The sequence below is a fragment of the Gilbertella persicaria genome (genome assembly GCF_025201335.1).
Source record: "Gilbertella persicaria strain CBS 190.32 chromosome Unknown B0P05scaffold_45, whole genome shotgun sequence".
NCBI classification, from domain to species: Eukaryota; Fungi; Mucoromycota; class Mucoromycetes; order Mucorales; family Choanephoraceae; genus Gilbertella; species Gilbertella persicaria.
The window spans coordinates 13426-32307 of NW_026252006.1; the positions used below are offsets into that span (position 1 = coordinate 13426).

At 37.4% G+C, this 18882-nt stretch overlaps 9 protein-coding genes across 9 annotated transcripts; 7 read left to right on the plus strand and 2 right to left on the minus strand.

Moving 5' to 3' along the window:
• Positions 1-241: 241 nt before the first annotated feature.
• On the plus strand, positions 242-2014 carry B0P05DRAFT_477276 (Ribokinase-like protein; the record flags this gene model as incomplete). Its single annotated transcript, XM_051574956.1, has 5 exons — positions 242-522; positions 575-722; positions 1106-1184; positions 1237-1316; positions 1472-2014. 5 exons carry the CDS (start codon positions 242-244, stop codon positions 2012-2014), a joined length of 1131 nt encoding a protein of 376 aa, XP_051431369.1.
• Positions 2015-2477: 463 nt separating this feature from the next.
• On the plus strand, positions 2478-3280 carry B0P05DRAFT_556400 (uncharacterized protein). Its single transcript, XM_051579900.1, has one exon. The coding sequence runs from the start codon at positions 2606-2608 to the stop codon at positions 3056-3058; it is 453 nt and encodes a 150-aa protein (XP_051431370.1). The 5' UTR covers positions 2478-2605; the 3' UTR covers positions 3059-3280.
• Positions 3281-3536: 256 nt separating this feature from the next.
• On the plus strand, positions 3537-4399 carry B0P05DRAFT_556402 (uncharacterized protein). The gene is made up of 2 exons (XM_051579901.1): positions 3537-3638; positions 3688-4399. The coding sequence occupies exons 1-2, from the start codon at positions 3625-3627 to the stop codon at positions 3908-3910; spliced, it is 237 nt and encodes a 78-aa protein (XP_051431371.1). The 5' UTR covers positions 3537-3624; the 3' UTR covers positions 3911-4399.
• A 2587-nt stretch (positions 4400-6986) lies between these two features.
• Positions 6987-7562, plus strand: B0P05DRAFT_477182 (uncharacterized protein; the record flags this gene model as incomplete). The annotated part of the gene is made up of 1 exon (XM_051574952.1): positions 6987-7562. The coding sequence occupies one exon, from the start codon at positions 6987-6989 to the stop codon at positions 7560-7562; it is 576 nt and encodes a 191-aa protein (XP_051431372.1).
• A 54-nt stretch (positions 7563-7616) lies between these two features.
• On the minus strand, positions 7617-8215 carry B0P05DRAFT_556412 (uncharacterized protein). The gene is made up of 2 exons (XM_051579902.1): positions 7729-8215; positions 7617-7654 (listed from the first exon to the last, which is right to left on the minus strand). Exon 1 carries the CDS (start codon positions 8052-8054, stop codon positions 7767-7769), a length of 288 nt encoding a protein of 95 aa, XP_051431373.1. The 5' UTR covers positions 8055-8215; the 3' UTR covers positions 7617-7654; positions 7729-7766.
• Positions 8216-8774: 559 nt separating this feature from the next.
• On the plus strand, positions 8775-12086 carry B0P05DRAFT_599394 (salt tolerance down-regulator-domain-containing protein). Its single transcript, XM_051583202.1, has 7 exons — positions 8775-8835; positions 8945-9397; positions 9449-9933; positions 9981-10159; positions 10209-10429; positions 10479-11589; positions 11655-12086. The coding sequence occupies exons 2-7, from the start codon at positions 8949-8951 to the stop codon at positions 12057-12059; spliced, it is 2850 nt and encodes a 949-aa protein (XP_051431374.1). The 5' UTR covers positions 8775-8835; positions 8945-8948; the 3' UTR covers positions 12060-12086.
• Positions 12087-12188: 102 nt separating this feature from the next.
• B0P05DRAFT_599395 (uncharacterized protein) lies at positions 12189-15152 on the minus strand. The gene is made up of 7 exons (XM_051583203.1): positions 15060-15152; positions 14760-15007; positions 14524-14712; positions 14188-14470; positions 13680-14114; positions 13049-13631; positions 12189-12979 (listed from the first exon to the last, which is right to left on the minus strand). Exons 2-7 carry the CDS (start codon positions 14968-14970, stop codon positions 12215-12217), a joined length of 2466 nt encoding a protein of 821 aa, XP_051431375.1. The 5' UTR covers positions 14971-15007; positions 15060-15152; the 3' UTR covers positions 12189-12214.
• A 1175-nt stretch (positions 15153-16327) lies between these two features.
• B0P05DRAFT_556421 (uncharacterized protein) lies at positions 16328-18091 on the plus strand. The gene is made up of 5 exons (XM_051579903.1): positions 16328-16482; positions 16525-16816; positions 16879-16997; positions 17042-17260; positions 17307-18091. Exons 1-5 carry the CDS (start codon positions 16358-16360, stop codon positions 18052-18054), a joined length of 1503 nt encoding a protein of 500 aa, XP_051431376.1. The 5' UTR covers positions 16328-16357; the 3' UTR covers positions 18055-18091.
• Positions 18092-18180: 89 nt separating this feature from the next.
• On the plus strand, positions 18181-18807 carry B0P05DRAFT_556428 (40S ribosomal protein S27). Its single transcript, XM_051579904.1, has 3 exons — positions 18181-18207; positions 18389-18608; positions 18661-18807. Exons 1-3 carry the CDS (start codon positions 18202-18204, stop codon positions 18687-18689), a joined length of 255 nt encoding a protein of 84 aa, XP_051431377.1. The 5' UTR covers positions 18181-18201; the 3' UTR covers positions 18690-18807.
• The last annotated feature ends 75 nt before the right edge of the window (positions 18808-18882 follow it).

Below are 18882 nucleotides of genomic sequence, written 5' to 3' on the forward strand. Positions count from 1 at the left end.
ATAGAAGTACTTTATTTAGCCAAGATTCTGCTTCATCGCCAATTTTTTTGGTAAAAGAAAAAGCGCTCCGTGTAACAGTGCTCAATCAACCAAAAAGAAGTCAAAGAACAAACTTTTTTTTCAAATCAGCTAATATGACTTGTGTACCATCTAATATAGATGTATATAAATGAATTATTTGTAAACATCTTTCTCCCTTTTTTTCACCTTTTCCTTTCCTTTCCTTTCCTTTTTCTTTATCATGTTTATCTCAACAAAAATATTTTTGTTTGTAGCTGTGTGCCTTGTTTTCATTCAATCAGCATACGCTAGTGTATTCTCTCAACTTCAATTCATCAAGATCTCATCACCTAAAAATGGTCAAAATTTAGTTGCTGGCAAACCTTTGACTGTCAAATACGTTATGCAACCTCTTATCAAAGATCATGTTGCTGCTGGTAGAGCTCTCAAGTTAAATATCAACTTCCACAAAAGAACTGGTAATGCAAAGCAACAAAAGGTCGCCATTATCCACAAGTATTGGTAAAGTATTCTTTTTTTTTTATGATTGTGTTTATACTCATGGCCTATCTAGTCCTGTCGCAGCCAAACAAGATAAATATGTTACCTATACCAAGAAGTGGACTATCCCCAAGAGCACTAAGCCTGGATCTTACGCTGTTGACTTTGTTGAATTGGTTCAACTTCGTCGTGGTCAAATGACTGCTACTGAAACTGTCAAGGTTAATGTTGTTGACTAAACTGATAATATACGTATATCTATCTATTTATATACATAATTTTTAATTAGAACCTTTTTTTTTTTTTTATTTGGCATGTGTCTGTATGTATGAGTCTGTGTAGTATAGAGCTTGTTCATTATTATCACTGCTCTTTTTTTTCCTGAAATAAAATCAATGTGTGAATCTTTACGGGAAAAAAAAAGGAAAGAGGAGTTCATTAAGAATTATTTAGACTAACGTCTTTGTGTTACCTAAGAATTCAATTGTCACAAAATAGTTACGTAAAACATGCATAAACCTCTTCTTTTTCTCTCTGTTCTTTTCTTCTTTTTTTTCTCTTTATGAGCAAGATAATTAACTACGGTTCTGTCAATATCGACGAGTTTTTTACGGTTCCTCACATTTGCGCTTCTGGGGAAACATTGTCTTCTACTGAATATGTAGTTCGTGCTGGTGGAAAAGGTTTGAAAACAACAAACAAAGGGCGAGAAAAAAAATTGATACCAGGCCATAGGTGCAAATCAATCCATTGCCATTGCTAAGGCTGGTGGACGCGTCTATCATGCTGGTAATTTTGGTCATGACGCTATATGGGTAAGTTCAAGCTTCGGGTACATGAATTCACTTGTTATTAGATCAAGGATTTCATGAGTGAACAAGGTGTAGATATGTCAATGGCCAATGTTAAAGAAGACGAGGTATCGTGAATGACTGCTTTTGATCATGTATTTAAGTTTTCGATGGATTAGAGAAATGGTCGTGCATTTATTCAGGTCAGTAAGGAAACAGGCGATAATTGTATCGTGTTGTATCCTGGTACCAATAGTACTTATCGAGCACAAGATGCGCACAAGGTACTTGAGTCATTTGGACCAGGCGATTGGATCGTTCAACAAAATGAAATCAGTGAAGGTGGTGAAATCATGAAATTGGCAGCGGAGAGGGGTCTTTCTGTTCTTTTTAATCCTGCTCCTCTAACGAAGGGTATCTTGAAGGAGTTTCCTTTTGATAAGGTTACTATCTTGATTGTTAATGAGCACGAAGCTGAGGCTTTACTTCAAGAACTACACAGCAATGCAGCAGAGAAATCAGGGTTGGATTTGGCAAATGCATTATTAAACACATTCAAATCCATGCAAGGTGTTGTCATTACTCTGGGAGGAGAAGGCGTGGTTGCGAAGTTTAGAAAGGATGCCGAAATAAAAGATTTCAAAGTGGCTGGTAGAAAAGTATCTGTCAAAGACACCACAGGAGCAGGCGATACGTTTGTTGTAAGTTATTTTATAGACTAGCGTTTTGTTTAACCCGTTTCATTATGTAGGGATTCTTTTTGGCTGCACTTGTTAGAAACCAAACTGAGGACTACTTTAACAGAATTGAAAATGCTCTTAATGAAGCAAACTTTGCTTCTTCTGTCGCTGTTCAACATAAAGGATCAATGGCTTCTGTTCCAACCTTAGAAGATGTGCATAAAGCTATGCAAAAATAAACCTAGAAAAAACCATTTGATTTTCCCCTTTCAAACTCTGAATTCGTGCTGCTTTGCGGGAGAAATTGACTTTTTTGTATAAAAAAAAAGACTTCAATTAAGAAGTTAATAAGGCTCTAATTTTAACAAGCCAATCATCATTCAATGCACCAAGACCCGCGCTGCCTTCTTTTCTTTTTTTTTTTAACAGGGGCAACAAATTAGTAATGAAGATCGTGTAGATGATTTATATAGTCTCTCTAACACTGGGAGTAAAAGTGCTTTTTTCTCTCTCTCTCTCTCTCTCTCTCTCTCTTTCTCTCTCTTCTTTCTTTCTTTTCATTTTGGCCCACTCCATTCCTTTTTTTAATATTGTATCCCACTCTTTTTCATCACTTGCCTCTCATTATAGATAATGATAAGATACTTGATAGCTTTCCTTGCCTTGTTCTCAGCTGTATTTGCTCAGTCAACGATATTAAATCAACCAACATCAGTGATATCTTCTTCTTCTATTCCTACCACAACAGCACCTCCCAAAGTATCCACAGATGGATTCAATGATCAAGACACGAATGTTAAGCCTGCAGAAGAAAGTTGGCTTAAGCAACATGACCGATATGTCTTCATCATCGTCATTGTGTTGTTCTTCTTGGCCATTTTAATATGGTACGTTGTTCGAAGTATTCGTGGTATGCGCAAGAGATTAGCAACAGATAATCAAAACCACATGATGATGGTTCAAAATGTCTCGAGTGGTGGCCAAGGTTTCTCAGAGACAATACCTATTGATAACAACGGCTTCCAAAAGATGCCTGATTATCCATCACCACCACAACAACAGCAGCAATATACACATCGTTATTAATAAATCGTACAAGGACAAGTAATCGCTTGTTCTTATCATTGTGTAATTTATTCAACTCTTTCTCTCCTATTTATTTCATGCAGCAGCTTTATTTGTTTACTGTCAAGGTATCCTTTTTATAAGATAAAAAAAAAAACTTGATCCTTGAATTCATGACGAGTCTGGAACTTGTGTGCTGTGTTATTAAATGACTGTTCCACAAGTTATACATTTATATTTCTGTGCCTGTGTAAAATGTGATAAATGTTGGATTTATTGAGTAGAAGTTTATAAGTGCTACGTCCATGTTACTCAGAAATTTTGCAGCCTACTTTAGGAAAATTTATCAAATGCGGCGATCCTCCCTCAACAATGAAGAAAAAAAAAAAAAAGAACCGTGCATGATCTCATTAAACAAGAACAAACTAATAATAGAATATAAAGAAGTTCTCTTTGGCCATAAGGCTTTTTATTTATAGCGTCATCCATCTTTAGCTGTGGTCACTTTAATTATATTTAGTATGGGAATTAGTGCTAAAAGTTTTTATAAATGAACATAATTGCTTTCTATCATTACTCGCCCTCTAATGAATTTTTTTGAGTCATGATTGAGGATGAAGATACTGAATATCAACCAAAAGATATTACAGGGGAACATCTATCAAAATATTATACAGTTTAGAGACTTTTTCTTATACCTCTATATCGTCCAAGGAAAAAGAGGTTGAAATGTTAAAACAAGCTATGAACAAACTTGATTTAGGCCAAGTACCACATCCAAATATGGTCTGGACATCGATTAGAAACAAGCCATCACGAGTCGTTCAGTTCATTTCTTTGATGAAAAGTGCTCTCTCTCACAAGATTTACTGATATTAGTGGTATTTTGATACTAAAATAAGAGGTAAATAGATTCCAGATCTGCCATCGTAGTAGCATGCAGTCGCTATTATTGGTTTGACTATTAATATAAGTGAATCCGGTGAGGGAGCGACACGAATGTGAAGCTTCCTCAAGCTGCTAAGAGGCTAAAATTGAATACACCATGACTTACAAATTCAATAAAGAATGGAAAGCCAGTAGAGGAACAATATTTTCAGGTTATAACTTGGCCTTTAAAGTTAAATAAAGAAAAAGAAATAATGTTAAGATTACGGAAGAACACTCTCAATTCATTAAAGACTATATATACATTGTAAGGGATACTACGCATCTTATTTCTGCCACTTTCGAGGGCTTATCCGTTAATCAATCCACGGGCTACTGTCACATAACCAGCGTTGTGGTTTATATACGTAAGTAAAAATAAAAAAATAAAATGAATGAAGAAAAAGATAGAACAAAATAAGACAGTGATGAAATACTTTGAGACTTGTTATAATATGTTTATTATAAAGAAATATATTGGTGAGAGACGGATAAAGTATTTTAAATAAGAGCGTGTTGATTATTCAAGATAGACTCTGATTTGTGTAAACGATTGTAAAGATTGAGAATCTTCTTTATTCTATTTACTTCTTTACAAATATGTTGTATTTTAGTTACAGAAAGGACCAAGGTGTTTTCTATTATCAGTAAATCAATTCTTTCACATGTACTGCCTATGGATAAGAGAAAAAAAGATATAACCCATCCAGCTCATTTAGGCCGATCAGGGTAATTAATACTTGTTAATTATCTGATGTCCAAACTCATTTTAAAACATCACTCACCTTTACTATCCGTAAGCTTGTAACGAGTAATCAAAAACAAATAACAGCTCATCAAGTTCGGAACGCCATCGCACCATGTCAACTAGATGAATACCTAACACCGTGTGAGGGCCACGTCAAGTATTGAAACTAGAAGATGAACAAGATTTGTAACAAGACAAGCGTTCCATCTTTCACTCGTAACATTTCCCTCAACCCTACATCAAAAAGAGTAAGGAATAAGATGGCGTATATATCGGAAGCAGCGTGAAAAATGTACTACTTTGTAGTGCCAGTGTATTTTGGTTCTGAAATAACAGCTCATCAAGTTCGGAACGCCATCGCACCATGTCAACTAGATGAATACCTAACACCGTGTGAGGGCCACGTCAAGTATTGAAACTAGAAGATGAACAAGATTTGTAACAAGACAAGCGTTCCATCTTTCACTCGTAACATTTCCCTCAACCCTACATCAAAAAGAGTAAGGAATAAGATGGCGTATATATCGGAAGCAGCGTGAAAAATGTACTACTTTGTAGTGCCAGTGTATTTTGGTTCTGAAATAACAGCTCATCAAGTTCGGAACGCCATCGCACCATGTCAACTAGATGAATACCTAACACCGTGTGAGGGCCACGTCAAGTATTGAAACTAGAAGATGAACAAGATTTGTAACAAAACAAGCGTTCCATCTTTCACTCGTAACATTTCCCTCAACCCTACATCAAAAAGAGTAAGGAATAAGATGGCGTATATTCCGGAAGCAGCGTGAAAAATGTACTACTTTGAATTGACTGCATCAGTTTGTTAAAAAAAAAAAAAAAGAGAAAATGTTCCGCGCCCCTAAAAATTTAATAAACTGAAAATACGTCATCAACAGTGAGGTTTTAACACCGCCAGATTTTTTTCTTCAAATCTTTGGAACACTTTACAACTGTTTCCATCTTTGTCAAATGAAGAAACCTACTTGCGATTTACCCACGTACAAGAACTTCAAAATATCAAAGACAGATTCTAAAGCATATGCTATAAACTCTGTGTTCACTGAGCTTGAGTTAGACGAATGGACGAATCTTGACACTTTGATTATGAAGGACACAATATCATTTAGCGGAGACCAATCAATAAGAAAATACAAGGCTTCATTAGCGAAGATTAGCAAACGTTTGAATCGATACCCGTATGTAAAAACCTATGCCAACCAGGTGAACCTGTATTTGCAATCTGCTGATGTTCATAAGAAGTACATGGAGAAATTTGAAGATCATTTAGAGAAAAAGGCGAAAAGACGTTCAAAGAGAAAGTTGAATAATCAAACACAGCTCAACTCAGAGGCAGAAGTATTACTTAAACAGAAAAAAAGTTTCGCGAAATAGAGACAGCAATCATTAAAATCGATATTTTATCTGAATCTTCTACTACTTCTAAATCGCATGACGTTTATGATTCCTTGGTTTCTGGTGCTACTGCTACCTCTTCTGGAACTTCTGCCCCTTCTGTTACAACCATCAATGCCCCTGTGTCTTCAAATTCTATCAAAACCTCTGAAGGAATCAATATTCATGACATTATATATAATGCTGCTGTTATTTTACATTCAAAATATCAGAACAACGAAAACCTGACATTATCAGAGCTCAAAACAATGGCGTGTGGATTGTCAAGCATTTTAGACATCAGTTCCAATGAAGCCAATGGAAGTCAGCAATCACTTTTTGATGAGGACCTTTGGAAGAAGATATATTCAAAATATGAAAAAAAGCACAAATTAAATCTGCCACCCATCCCAACTGAAATCAATCAGCAATGGAATTTGATATCCAGTTTATGTAAAAACAACAACGATAGTCGTAAGGCTCAGCATTTCATCTGTAAATTAAAACTCGCATCAACCACTGTAAAACAAGAAAGAACGCTCGATTTTTTAAGCGAAGTTTTGTTTCAGATACAGTCAAAACAATTTATGTTCAATGAAAACAATTCAAACAAGATATCAGAACGTGATTATGCTTACCAATTGTGGCTCCCAGTATTGGACAAACTCTTTTTCATTAACAACATGGTTCGAATCAAAATTGGAGAGACAGTATTAGCGGGAACAACGTTTGCCAAATCACTACTTTACGAGGATTCTAATAATGTTGTTGGCTTTAAAGTAGATGTCAGAGTACTTTTAGATTACAAAGATGAAGAATTTGATTTGATGTGCGGTGAGGCTTGTCATCATGTTGCAAGTGATATAAAATCAAAAGCTGATGCTTCTAAACTCGTTCGTGAAGGCAAAGAAATGCAAAAAAAACCTAGATCACATTTTTTACGATGAAAATATTGTTGGTAATGTATGGATGATCCAAATCAAAGGCACCAAATGCAGTTTCTCCACCATTCACCCTACTCCGTACCATTATCATGTAAATGTTCCACAATTCGAAATCTCCTTTCCCACCAGCTACTCACTTTTGGATGAAATACATTATAATCTTATTGGAGCTTTACTTGCATTTAAAGCTTCTATTGAGAAGTTGGCAGTTGAAGTAGAAAACAAATTAAAACGTCCTGCGCCAACTCGACCTCCAAACAGGAACCAAAACCAGCCACCGGAACCTACTTGGTTTACACCTCCCCGACATAACTATTCCATTTCAAGAATTCCGGTAGTTGAAGCCTTTGATAGTGATGAAGCTTTTGATTCCGATAATAACAATGATGAAAGTGAAAATGCAGACAATTTGTGTGGCCAACCGGATGAGTTTGGCTTTGTTAAAAAAGGTGAACAATGGTTCAATGTTAACTCTGAAGAATACTGGGATTTGAATCCTTTTGTTGATTAGCTATTACTGCCAAAATAGTATAGTTTATTGACATATAGTTCCTATCATTCAGTGCATGTGATTTTTAAATAAACATATGCTGTTCTTAAGGCCTATTTCAAAATTTCAAATGGAATATCGATAAAATATAAGCATCCCTATATTTTCTCTAAAGTTCACATTTTACCCTGTGTGAACTGTTCATGTAAATCGTTATTTGCGATGTTAGTTTCTCATTGATGAATCCTTTATTAAATTGTTCTGCTTTTGCCCTCGTATCATCGTTATATTGTTGTACGGTTTTCTTGTACTGCTTGGAGTTGTCCTAAGTTGTGCTGAAGATGCACTGTCCAAGGCTTTGGGTATTTCCAAAGGGAGATCTGTTCCATTTGCTTGAAGTTTTCTCTCTTGAGCTCCTTGTTCTTCCAGTTCTCTGAATATTTCCTCCGCTTGTGAGCGAGTGAAGGTTGATTGTTCATCCATATATTCTGCATTTATGTTGGTATCAGACATAGTAACCCCACGATGCGTGGCTTTGAAAACATAGAAAAAATAAAGCGTGGCTGCGAGAGTATCTATCACATTGGAAGACGGAGTGGAGCAGGATCTGTAAGATTAATCTTGAAAATTGCAATCACTTACAAAAAGAGTTTGAAAGTACTAAGAAAATTGTGATTGGCTAGAAAAAAAGTTGATTTCTATTTTTTTATTTTTTTCACCAAAAAACTAAGTTAAAGACTCGTGACAGCTAGCCAACCTAATGAGCCAATCATTTCTTTGTAAGTACAGAATACAGTTATATAGAGCATTTTTGTATTAGTGTTCCAGTTTCGTAACTCTGTCCCATTTTTGTATTAGTGTCCCACTTTCAAAATTTTGTCCCATTTTCATTTTAAAATGTCCAAATTTATTTTTCTATTGGCCCAGAAAAAAAAAAGAATCCCTTTTTTCTTTTTAAACATATCCTAACATTTTTAAAGCAAAAGTATCGAATCAAGTGCCATAATAGACGCTTATTATCATTTATCATGTCGCTTCAATCAATTTTATAAGTACAAACAGTGTCATCCATAGTAATCCACGTATAGTCGCCAGAACACACTTGTAAAGGTAGGCTATTCTCAAAATCCATAGAAAATAGATGGGCAAAAAAAAGAAAATCACGTCACGCGCTTTTTATTCATTGGCCGGTGGTTTCTTTCTCTTTCTTTCCTCTCTCTCTTTTTTCTTTTTATTTTTATTTCTTAGTGGGTTTTTTTTAAACGTATTCTGTTAAACGAAACATTATAAAAAGGTATAATAAACACAACGCTCTTGTTTTGTTCACTAGCAAGATCTTTCTGAACATATTTTACTGACTTGCGTTTCATCTGGTCTCTTTTTTTTTTTTTTTCTATTCACAGACGAATGACAAAGTCTATGCAGTTACCTAATAAGACACCTCATACTATGGACAATGCCAATTGCACAGCAAACAACATTTCTAAAAAGAAAAAGAAAAACAAGAAAAAGACCAAGAACAACAAAATTGTTACTGACTTTTCTGCAAAGACACAGGCAGACATGGTCGATGCCATCATGAATCACCATGTCATTCGTCACGGTGACCATATAGAAAACCATCATCGATCCAACAAACCATCTTCTTCTAATACGGCTAAAAAGTCTAAAGAAGAAGACTCGTTTTGGTCAAGTACCAATAATACCGAAGAACGTCAAAAAATTAGAGAGTTTTGGCTACAGTTAGGCGAAGAAGAAAGAAGGTCTCTTGTCAAGGTCGAAAAAGAGGCAGTCTTACGCAAGATGAAAGAACAACAAAAACATAGTTGCAACTGTTCTGTTTGTGGTAAAAAGAGGTAACATACAAAAAAAAAAAGCAAATGTGTCATATTGACTTGTTTGTATAGAACTGCCATTGAAGATGAACTCGAAGTGCTATATGATGCTTATTATGAAGAACTCGAACAGTATGCTAATCATCAGCAACAGACGCGTGGCAATATGAACCCTCTGCATGCCAGCTATCTTCCTTCTGACCCCATGTACGATAATGGTTATGACGATACAGATCCTTTAGAAGACGATGAAGAAGAAGACGATGACGAAGAAGAAGAAGATTTAGAGGACGAAGAAGATTTAGAGGACGATGTTGAAGAGGAAGACGACGACGAGGAAGAGGAAGACGACGAAGAAGAAGACGATGACGAAGAAGAAGAGGAGGACGAAGAAGAAGATGAAGACTTTGAAGATGAAGAAATCATCTCTCGTCCTCCAGTCAATTATGGCGAAAGAAGTCGGTTTGAAGAAATGGCTCATATTCGCCATACAGCACTCTCCAGAGCTTCTGCTAATGGTGACCATTTCAGTTTCGGAAACAGCTTAACTGTGAAAGGTAAAATAGGTTTTGAGGGCAACTTGTATTGATATATCTCTTTCTAGGTGGTATTCTGACTGTTGCTGATGATCTGCTAAAGAACGATGGTAAAAAGTTCTTGGATATGATGGAACGTTTAGCTGAACGTCGAATGCAAAAAGAAGACGTTACCTTGGAACAAGGTAACAATTACTTCCAAGAGGAAGAAGACGAGGAAGATGCTTTTGAAGACGAAGATGATGAAGTAAGTTCTTTTTTTCTCTGAATGTTTGCATGTTGACACGCCTTTTTAGGATACGCGTACTGAAGAACAACGTATGGAAGAAGGTCGCCGTATGTTTCAAATCTTTGCTGCTCGTATGTTTGAGCAACGCGTTCTTGCTGCCTATCGAGAAAAAGTAGCTCAAGAGCGTCAGCAACGTTTGCTTGAAGAATTAGAAGAAGAGGCACGTCTTCGTGAAGAACGAGAAGCAAAAAAACAAAAGGAGCGAGAAAAGAAGAAAGACAAGAAAAGGTAACTATCTCATCCTATCTCTTGTTGTTCTTACGCTCTCTCGCCATAGGCAACTCAAACAACAACAAGAAGCTGAACGACTTGCTCGTGAAGCCAAAAAGAAAGCAGAAGAAGAAGCTGCTAAGCATGAAAGAGCTAAAAAGCTCGAACAAGAAAGACAAAAACGTGAACAAGAACGACTTCGCAAAGAAGAAGAAAAGCGCCAACGCGAAGAAGAACGACTACGTAAAGAAGAAGAAAAGAAACGTAGAGCGAGAGAAGAGAAAGAACGTGCAGCTGAGCGTGAAAGAAAGCGTAAAGAAGAAAAAGAGCGTCTTGAGAAAGAACGTCTTGAAAAAGAAAAAGCACAGAAAGAGAAAGAACGCATTGAGAAAGAGAAAGCAGCCAAAGCAAAGACTTCTTCCCCTCTTCTTCCTCCTCCTTCCTCTACTACGCCTGTTGAATCAATACCACCAGTACAGACAGAAAACACGACGAAAAAGTCACTTCCTCCTGGGATTATACATCCTTCTCATGAAGAGCCTGAAAATCGACAACAAGTATTGATTGAAGCTCTTGTTGGTACTTCAAGACCTCAACCACCAGTTACCATGCGCACTCATCCTATTGCCCCTCCTCCCCCTCCCCCTCCTCCTCCTTTTATGCCACCTACTTCTCTACTTTCTCCCTCCACTACTTCACCACCCCAACTCCATGATCCCCCCATGCTAGGTTTATTTAACAACCAACGTGTGGAACCTAGCACATCAACACGTCGTTCCATCACACCTATTGCACCTATCGGTCAACCACTGACAGGTGGTCGTCGCATGTCCTCTTTACTGATAACAGACAATGCATCCATACCTGAGCCTATTGCTAAGCGATCATCGTCTATTGCTTCTCCCTTTGATTCAACAAGTACAGCCATGAATGGTGAGCCCCGTTCATTCTTTTCAAGCTTCTTATTTGGTGAACCACGTACATCCAATAATACAAGTTTGATGTCTTCTTTAAATGAATATGATGTACGCTTTGCTACTTCACCATCTACATTTGCAGACAGACGATTTTCAAGTGATATTGCGCCTAATCAGTCACAGAATACTTGGTCAAATGGTTGGACTGCTTCTTCTTTACTTTCAGATAATGTCCATGGCAAATTGTTTGGTGATGCTCTGGTAAGTTTTTTTTTTCCCTCTCTTTTTATATATGAGCTACTCAAGTTAACGACCCTCATTTATAGCCTGATAGAACAACCATGACATTAGAAAGAGCCAAAGTAGCCTATCAGAAACTAAATGAGATCACACAGTCCAATATATTCCGAGGCAGTCAACAACAATATCACACACTGGTTCAATTGCATTGTATGATGATTGATCTGTATTGTGATTTCCAAGTGGATATTCGCGAGTTATACGATGTCTTGATGGCTTCTCCTTCAAGTGGCTTTCAATGTCTAAACCATACACAGCATGGCATGGTTGTATTGTATGACCCAACACTAACCACCACCAACACCACCACCATTACCACCGCAACCACAACAGAGTTACCACATCATCCATTAATGCATCATCCTTTTTCAGCACCTGCACCTGTCCCACCACCACCAAATCATCCTAATATTTTTGGAACCATGTCCTAGTTGGTTTTTTTTTCTTTTTTTTTTTTTATTGTATAAATATATACGTATATATATATATAATAATCTACACACAAGTGTTACTGTACACACACACACACACACACACACACACACACGCACACACACACACACACACAAAAAGGGAGGAGGGGAATTTATTGATTCCAATATTGTTGTTGACGAGTAGGTGTTTGTTGTTGTTGTTGCTGCTGTTGAGGAGGCATTTGTTGGAATTGGTGGTGTTGAGGATATTGACCATAAGAGAACATTTGAGGTTGGCCGAAATAATTACCAGCATAAGGTTGAGGTTGATGGTGTTGAGGTTGCTGGGGTTGTTGTTGAGGAGTGACAGCAGCAGTAGAAGCAGTAGCGCTAGCCGTGGTAGTATTTCTAGCATTCAAGTCACTTGACTTTTGTTGTGCTTGTTGTTGCTGAGGGGGTTGCTGCAAGTTACCAAGGAAACTCTGTAATTGAGGTTGACTGTACATGGATTTTTGATAGTCATTTAATCCCATGCCTAAATCATCGTATTGATGGCTATAGAGTTGAGATTGTTGACCATAAGGAGAAGCAGCACTGCCATAAGGAGAAGCGCTAGCACCTGTGGTGGTCGTGGAAGGCTTACCAGCTTGTTGTTGAGCTTGTTGTTGAGCCTGTTGTTGTTGGTACATACTAGGGTACATGCTCTTGTTCATGAAGGGTTGACCGTAAGCAGATTGTTGGTAAGCATTGAATTGGTTAGGCATGTAGTAGTATTGGTAATAAGGCAAGTTAGTAGGGTACATTTGTTGTTGAGGCATATTGGCACCTTGGCTACTTTGGCCATGAAGACCATCTTGGCTGTATTTATCACGGGATTGATAAACACTAGCAGAAGTGACAGAAGGAGAATGGCTATAAGCAGTAGGATCATAGTAGCCCTAAGCAGTATCGATTTAATATCTTTCTCTCCCCCTTTCTCTTTTTCCCCACGTCTATGAAACACTTACCATAGCAGCAGCTCTTTGAGCTTCAGTACCATAAATGCTATAATCAGGTAAACTGCCCATAGGGTTCATGCCAAAACCAGAAACACCGGTGGGTGGTTGGTTAGGCAAGTAAGAGCTGTAAGCGGAAGTAAGGTGGTCCATACCAAATTGTTGCTGAGGCATTGTTTGAGGAATTTGTTGCTGTTGCTGTTGTTGTTGAGGAATTTGTTGTTGTTGTTGTTGTTGTTGTTGTTGTTGAGGAGGTTGTTGTTGAGGGGGTTGTTGTTGTTGTTGTTGTTGAGGGGGTTGTTGTTGTTGTTGCTGTTGCTGCTGTTGTTGTTGAGGAGGAAGGGTAGATTGATTGTTGTTATAAGCAGGTTCTTGTTGCTTGAGGTAGTTGGATTGACCAAAAGTGTCATTAGAGATGGGTGCAGAAGTAGTAGTGGTTGCGGGAGCAGTGGCAGTAGTAGCTGTAGGGGCAGCAACAGGAGATGTAGTAGAAGCAGCAGCGGGAGCAGTGCTTGTGGCATTAGCTGAAAGATCAGCTTGTGCAACGGATTCTTCATTGGAAGGAGGAGGAGTAGTAGTTGTCGTATCTTTTGTACTAAGAGAAGGTTAGTATCTCTAAACGCGTCTTTTCATGATTACTTACACATCTTCATGAGAAGCATTGGTGTCTTCATCCACATTCAAAGAACCAAACTTAACATCCAAAGAAGAGATAGCAGCAGAAGAGGGCAACACCACAGGTTCTTCTTGATGATGAAGGCGACCACTCATGGTGTCAGTGCTCTTTTCTTCTTCTTTAGTTTCTTGTTCTTCTAAGGGTTGTTCCTCCACCACAGTACTTGATTCAGCAGCAGCAGGTTTTGATTCGTGAACAGGGGTAGACCATTCATCAACCACTGGCTCGTTCCAGCCATCAGTTGTTTCTGTTGCTTTCCATTCGTTTGTAGTATTAGGGGCATCCCATTCGCTAGTAAAGTTATTGCTGTTGTTGTTGTTGTTGTTGTTATTGTTGTTATTATGATGAGTGTTGTTTTCGTTGGTATTGGTAGAGACAGGTTCTTCAGGTTTAGGCTTTGATCTAATATTTAAGGAGTAAGAAAATTAATTTCAACCCTTGTAAATTATAACGCGTAAAAAAAAAATCAACTTACTTGAGAAGACTTGCCCAAGTCTTTGGTTGGTCTTCATGATCATCATGAGCCTTGTTAGAAGAAATAGGAGCCCAGTCATCATTTACAGTCGTGTCATTAGGGGCGCTCCATGCCTCATGAGTGCTAAAAGCATTGTCATCTGGTAATGGTTGCTTTGAGGAGGCAATAGACGCCCAAGAGCCAGAGGAGACTTCATTATAATTAGATTTGGGTTGACTATCCCAAGATGCAGATTGGAGAGAGCTTTGTGTCTTTGATGTACGTGTGCGTGTATTGGATGCTGCTATGTATAAAAAAAGTAAATAAACAACAATCATAAAAATAAGAGTAGCTTGCCTTTGCCAGGTCGATTGGCTCGGTCATTATTATATGTTCTTGCTTGTTGTGTGCTCTTGGGTTCACGGTATGGTGTTGTAGTACTCTGTTGTTGATGTAAAGAGACTCCTCCTGTAGTGGCAGCCTTTGCCTTTTGTGCTTCTTTTTTAGATTTCTTGGTCTTTACTTCACCCCATTGACTAGCGTGGCCTATAAAAGACGTGAGTTTCTCAGATGGACCCATCTTGTTTACTTACCTTCGCTGATTCGGTCTATGGTTAAATCCAGATCGCCATTAGCTTCTTCCAAAACAAATAAAAGGTCATCGTCTGACCAGTCAGAGAATAGAACTTTAAGCGTAGGTAATTTTGCAGAGTATTTCGACCTGAGTTTCTTAATATCGTTTTGTTCAGAAGCAGAACTTTTAGACCTTGTTGTATGTGCTGAGCGTGTTTCGTGTGAAGTCATATTTTCAATTTATTTTTTTTTATAAAAAAAAAAAGTTCTGTATAAACATAGGTTAATAGACGTGTCTTGATACACTTTAGATAGCTTGCCTCTCTTATTTTATTTCAATATCAAAAACAACCCGTAAGAGATTTTATTTTGTTTTTTTGAAAACAAAAGAAGAAGAAAAAGAGGGAAAAAAAAAGAAACGGTTTTCATTCAAATGGCTGAGCTTCAAGTGTTGCTAATTATACGTGACGGTATTGTAAAAAAAAAAATTATGAGACATAACAGACTATGATTCACGTCATTTTTAGCTTTGCTTGTTACTTTTCTTTTCTTTTGCTTTCTTAATAATAGTAAAAATATCCTCTTCTCCTTATTATGGGGCTAAAAATGAAAAATTAAATGATGAACTTGTTTATAGACAAATATACAAAAGACACGCTTCTCATTTATTTAATCTCCGTTTAGTAGGTCTACACCAATCTGATTTGATTGTTGCCATGACCAATTTAGGATGTCTTATTTTGAATTTAAACAACGAATAAAGAAGCGCAATTGGGTGATGAGAGCAAGCAGTTCTTGAATAAGCATTCTGTTGTATTCATTTAGTAAAATTCCTGTCTGAATATAGAGACTTATTAGTATCTCTATAGTATAAATCACAATCAAAGTAGAAGGAAGACAAGATGAGACTCATTCAGCATAATCTACTTGATATGAACCCATGATCTATACTAGGTACCAAAACACGAAATAATATGTCGCTTTCAAGTATCTTCTTAGAAGAAGGGGTTGACAGCACAATAACATGGACTTCATAGCTGTCATCGTTACTTCATTGCTCTTCAGTAAGTCTATCATTTCTTACTGACAATGAGTGACTGTTACTGCTTACTGTTTAGAACGACTTGCTCAGTAGCAAAGCATTACGTCCCTTCTTCAGAAAGTCCATTGATCATGAAACTGAAAGGGAACGAAATGTATTTTATGAAAATCACTAGAGTTTAGGGTGATTCAAAGTAAATCTACAGCAATTGAATAAAGCCAAACACAGCTGATTTTTTAATGCTACTTTGAAGTCAGGCTCATCTTTCACTTAATAATAATAAAAATACAAGCTCTCTCTCTCTCTCTCTCTCTCTCTAAGTACGAGAGACGCTAATTATGGCCAAAGTAAACTTTGACTATTTCCTAAAGTAGTAGTCGAGGGGAAGACAAAGTTGGAATTGTGCATTCAAGATTTAAATTGAATGACGTAATAATCATTTGAAAACTCATTTAAAATAGGCAATAGCACCAGGCATCATCTGATTGGTCAGAGAAACTTATCAAATGCCTAAAGTGAGCCCCGCTTATACTTTTTTTTTTTTTTTTTTTTTTATATTACTGCTGTTGATAAGCAATGCCTTTCGGGTTCTACCATGAAGTAGTATGCCAAGTCTCTCGAAGTGCACTTTGGTCATTCTTTAGTGACATTCAGCTCGAAGACACTGAGAATATTCCTCCTGAATCACAACCACTTATTATGTAAGTGCCTTAATCATGAATAATGTTGATTAACCATATTAGTGCTGCCACTCATCACAATATGATTATCGATCCAGCTGTACTCTCTGTCACTTTTCCCAATAGACGTAGACTTCATTATTGGGCTAAAGACACTATGTTCAAAAACCCTTATGCAGCTTCTTTCCTGCACGACTGTGGTGTTGTCCCAGTCGATAGAACCACCAAGAATAATGCGAAATTATATGCTTCTACTTTTGAAGTACTTAAATTGGGTGAGGCAGTTGCTGTATTTCCAGAAGGCACAAGTCATACATTACCACGACTAGGTACTTTCAAGGACGGAACTAGTTTTGTAAGTGATCATAATCAAGAAAAAGGGATGATATTGAAAAAAGACCGGCGGAATCTATTTAGGCAGCTTTGGAATATGCTAAAATTAACCAACAAGAAGGTCTTCATAAACCCGCACCTATTTTACCTGTAGGCATTGTGTACCCTGAAAAGTCAAAATACAGAAGTGTGGTGATTGTAAAGTAAGTTGATTGATATTTAAAGAGAGACGTTGACATAGGATTAGGTACGGTAAACCTATCTCTGTTGAGCCTCTTTTGCCACTTTATTTAGAGGACTCTAAAAAAGCGGCTAAACAGCTCACCAAGATGACGGAAGAAGCGATAGAAAAAATTACCGTCAACTCTCCTGACTGGAATAGCAAGTATTCGGCTGATATGGCCAGATGGTTATTATTCCCTGGTGAAAATGGCACCATGAAGGATTATATACCGGTTACACAAAGGTATCCAATCAAGATAGTCATCCTATGTGTCTAACATGAACTCTAGCTTGATCAATGCCATGAACACACTTGCAGAGAAAGATGTAGAGATCGCTAGACTTCAAAAGAGTTTGATTGCCTATAAACTCGAATTAGAGGCACTCTTGTTAAAAGATGCTCAGATTGCTAAATACAACGAAAAGGAAATCACTGCCATTACGACCACGGTTCAGTTATTGAAGCGTACAGCTGCTAGTTTGATTGATTTACCCTTATTTTTACCTGGTCTTGTAGCTCATTTGCCCCTTTATGTTGTAGGCTACATGGCTGGTCATTTTGAGATTTATGAAGAAGTTAGGGCTCAGAACAAGATCTTTTTCAGTATGCTTCTTGTACCTGTCATTTACTTGGTTTCGTTTGTATGGGCTTGGTATAGCTTGTTTGGTGGTACCTTGGCTGGTTTCTTTATTGCCTTGGCTACATTGGGTGTCTTTGTTTGGTATCATGTGACCTCAATTGATGAACGCTATGAAAATTTCAAAGACTTATTGGGTCGATGGCGTCTATTTGATGCTGTTGTGCTTGGCAGAGGCATGTGGCGCCGAAAAGAGCGTATTTTGGGTCTCAAGAAATTACGTTCCGAGAATTTAGCTAGCGTCCGAAAGATGATTACCACCTACAAATCGACCAATGATGATGTACATGTCGTTTGGTTAGCACTTCGTCAAAGAGTAAGACAGTTTGGAGATGTTTCTCGATTACGTTCAAAAAAGAAGGCTTTAGCTAAACAATATGAATGGTGTTTTGAAGGATAATAAAGTTATATTTTTTTTTTCATGTCGAACATTTAAAAGTCAGTTGTGCCGGGCCAATTGAAATAGTGGCAAGAGGTGTATCAAAAGATATAGGTGAACAAGCAACAATTGAATCCTCCCTTTTCACCGAGCCTTCGACACAGCAATATGACCGTATGTAAAAAAAAAAAGAGAATCCCACAGACAGTTTCGTAATCTAAACAAAGTGGATGGTTATCTGGATGGATGGATGGATGGATAAAGTTCATTTTGATTAGGATACGAAACGCGTTTATTCTTTTTTTCTTTTCTCTCATCAACATGGTTAACCTATATTTTCTCTTTCTATTATTAGTTGGCCATCGATCTTCTCAACCCCTCTGTTGAACACGAAAAGCGTTCTCACAAGCTCAAGAGACTCGTGCAATCTCCCAACTCCTACTTTATGGATGTTAAGTGCCCTGGTTGTTTGAACATTAGCACTGTTTTCAGCCATGCCCAAACTGTTGTCCTCTGTTCTTCTTGTGGTACTGTCTTGTGCCAACCCACTGGTGGTCGTGCTCGCTTGACTGAAGGTAAGAAGGGAATTTGATTTTGTTTGGTATATTGATCTTGTTGTGTAAATAGGTTGTTCTTTCCGTAGAAAGGCCAACTAAAGCGGTGCACTCTTTTTTCTTTTTTTCTCTCTCTCTCTTCTCTTTCTTTTTTTGTAATGAATAAAAAAAAAAAAGAAGAAAAATGACACCATAAGCTTGTTTGATATAAAAGAAGGAGGATAACTTGTTTGTTTGAAAGTAGTTGCATCATGCATCACACTTTTTCTTTTTTTACTACTTGGCTCTTTTTCTT

Bases quoted from the DNA above. Each gene is read 5' to 3' on its own strand.
- B0P05DRAFT_599395 (XM_051583203.1), bottom strand. From the start codon at position 14,970: ATGACTTCACACGAAACACGCTCAGCACATACAACAAGGTCTAAAAGT. The intron at 14,471-14,523 runs GCAAGCTACTCT...TTTTATACATAG, and splicing joins AGCCAATCGACCTGGCAAAG to CAGCATCCAATACACGCACA. The intron at 13,632-13,679 runs GTAAGTAATCAT...ACCTTCTCTTAG, and splicing joins AATGCTTCTCATGAAGATGT to TACAAAAGATACGACAACTA.
- B0P05DRAFT_556400 (XM_051579900.1), top strand. From the start codon at position 2,606: ATGATAAGATACTTGATAGCTTTCCTTGCCTTGTTCTCAGCTGTATTT.
- B0P05DRAFT_556421 (XM_051579903.1), top strand. From the start codon at position 16,358: ATGCCTTTCGGGTTCTACCATGAAGTAGTATGCCAAGTCTCTCGAAGT. The intron at 16,998-17,041 runs GTAAGTTGATTG...ACATAGGATTAG, and splicing joins AGAAGTGTGGTGATTGTAAA to GTACGGTAAACCTATCTCTG. The intron at 17,261-17,306 runs GTATCCAATCAA...CATGAACTCTAG, and splicing joins TATATACCGGTTACACAAAG to CTTGATCAATGCCATGAACA.
- B0P05DRAFT_556428 (XM_051579904.1), top strand. The intron at 18,609-18,660 runs GTAAGAAGGGAA...TTGTGTAAATAG, and splicing joins TCGTGCTCGCTTGACTGAAG to GTTGTTCTTTCCGTAGAAAG.
- B0P05DRAFT_556412 (XM_051579902.1), bottom strand. From the start codon at position 8,054: ATGTCTGATACCAACATAAATGCAGAATATATGGATGAACAATCAACC.
- B0P05DRAFT_599394 (XM_051583202.1), top strand. From the start codon at position 8,949: ATGACAAAGTCTATGCAGTTACCTAATAAGACACCTCATACTATGGAC. The intron at 9,398-9,448 runs GTAACATACAAA...TTGTTTGTATAG, and splicing joins TCTGTTTGTGGTAAAAAGAG to AACTGCCATTGAAGATGAAC. The intron at 10,160-10,208 runs GTAAGTTCTTTT...ACGCCTTTTTAG, and splicing joins TTGAAGACGAAGATGATGAA to GATACGCGTACTGAAGAACA.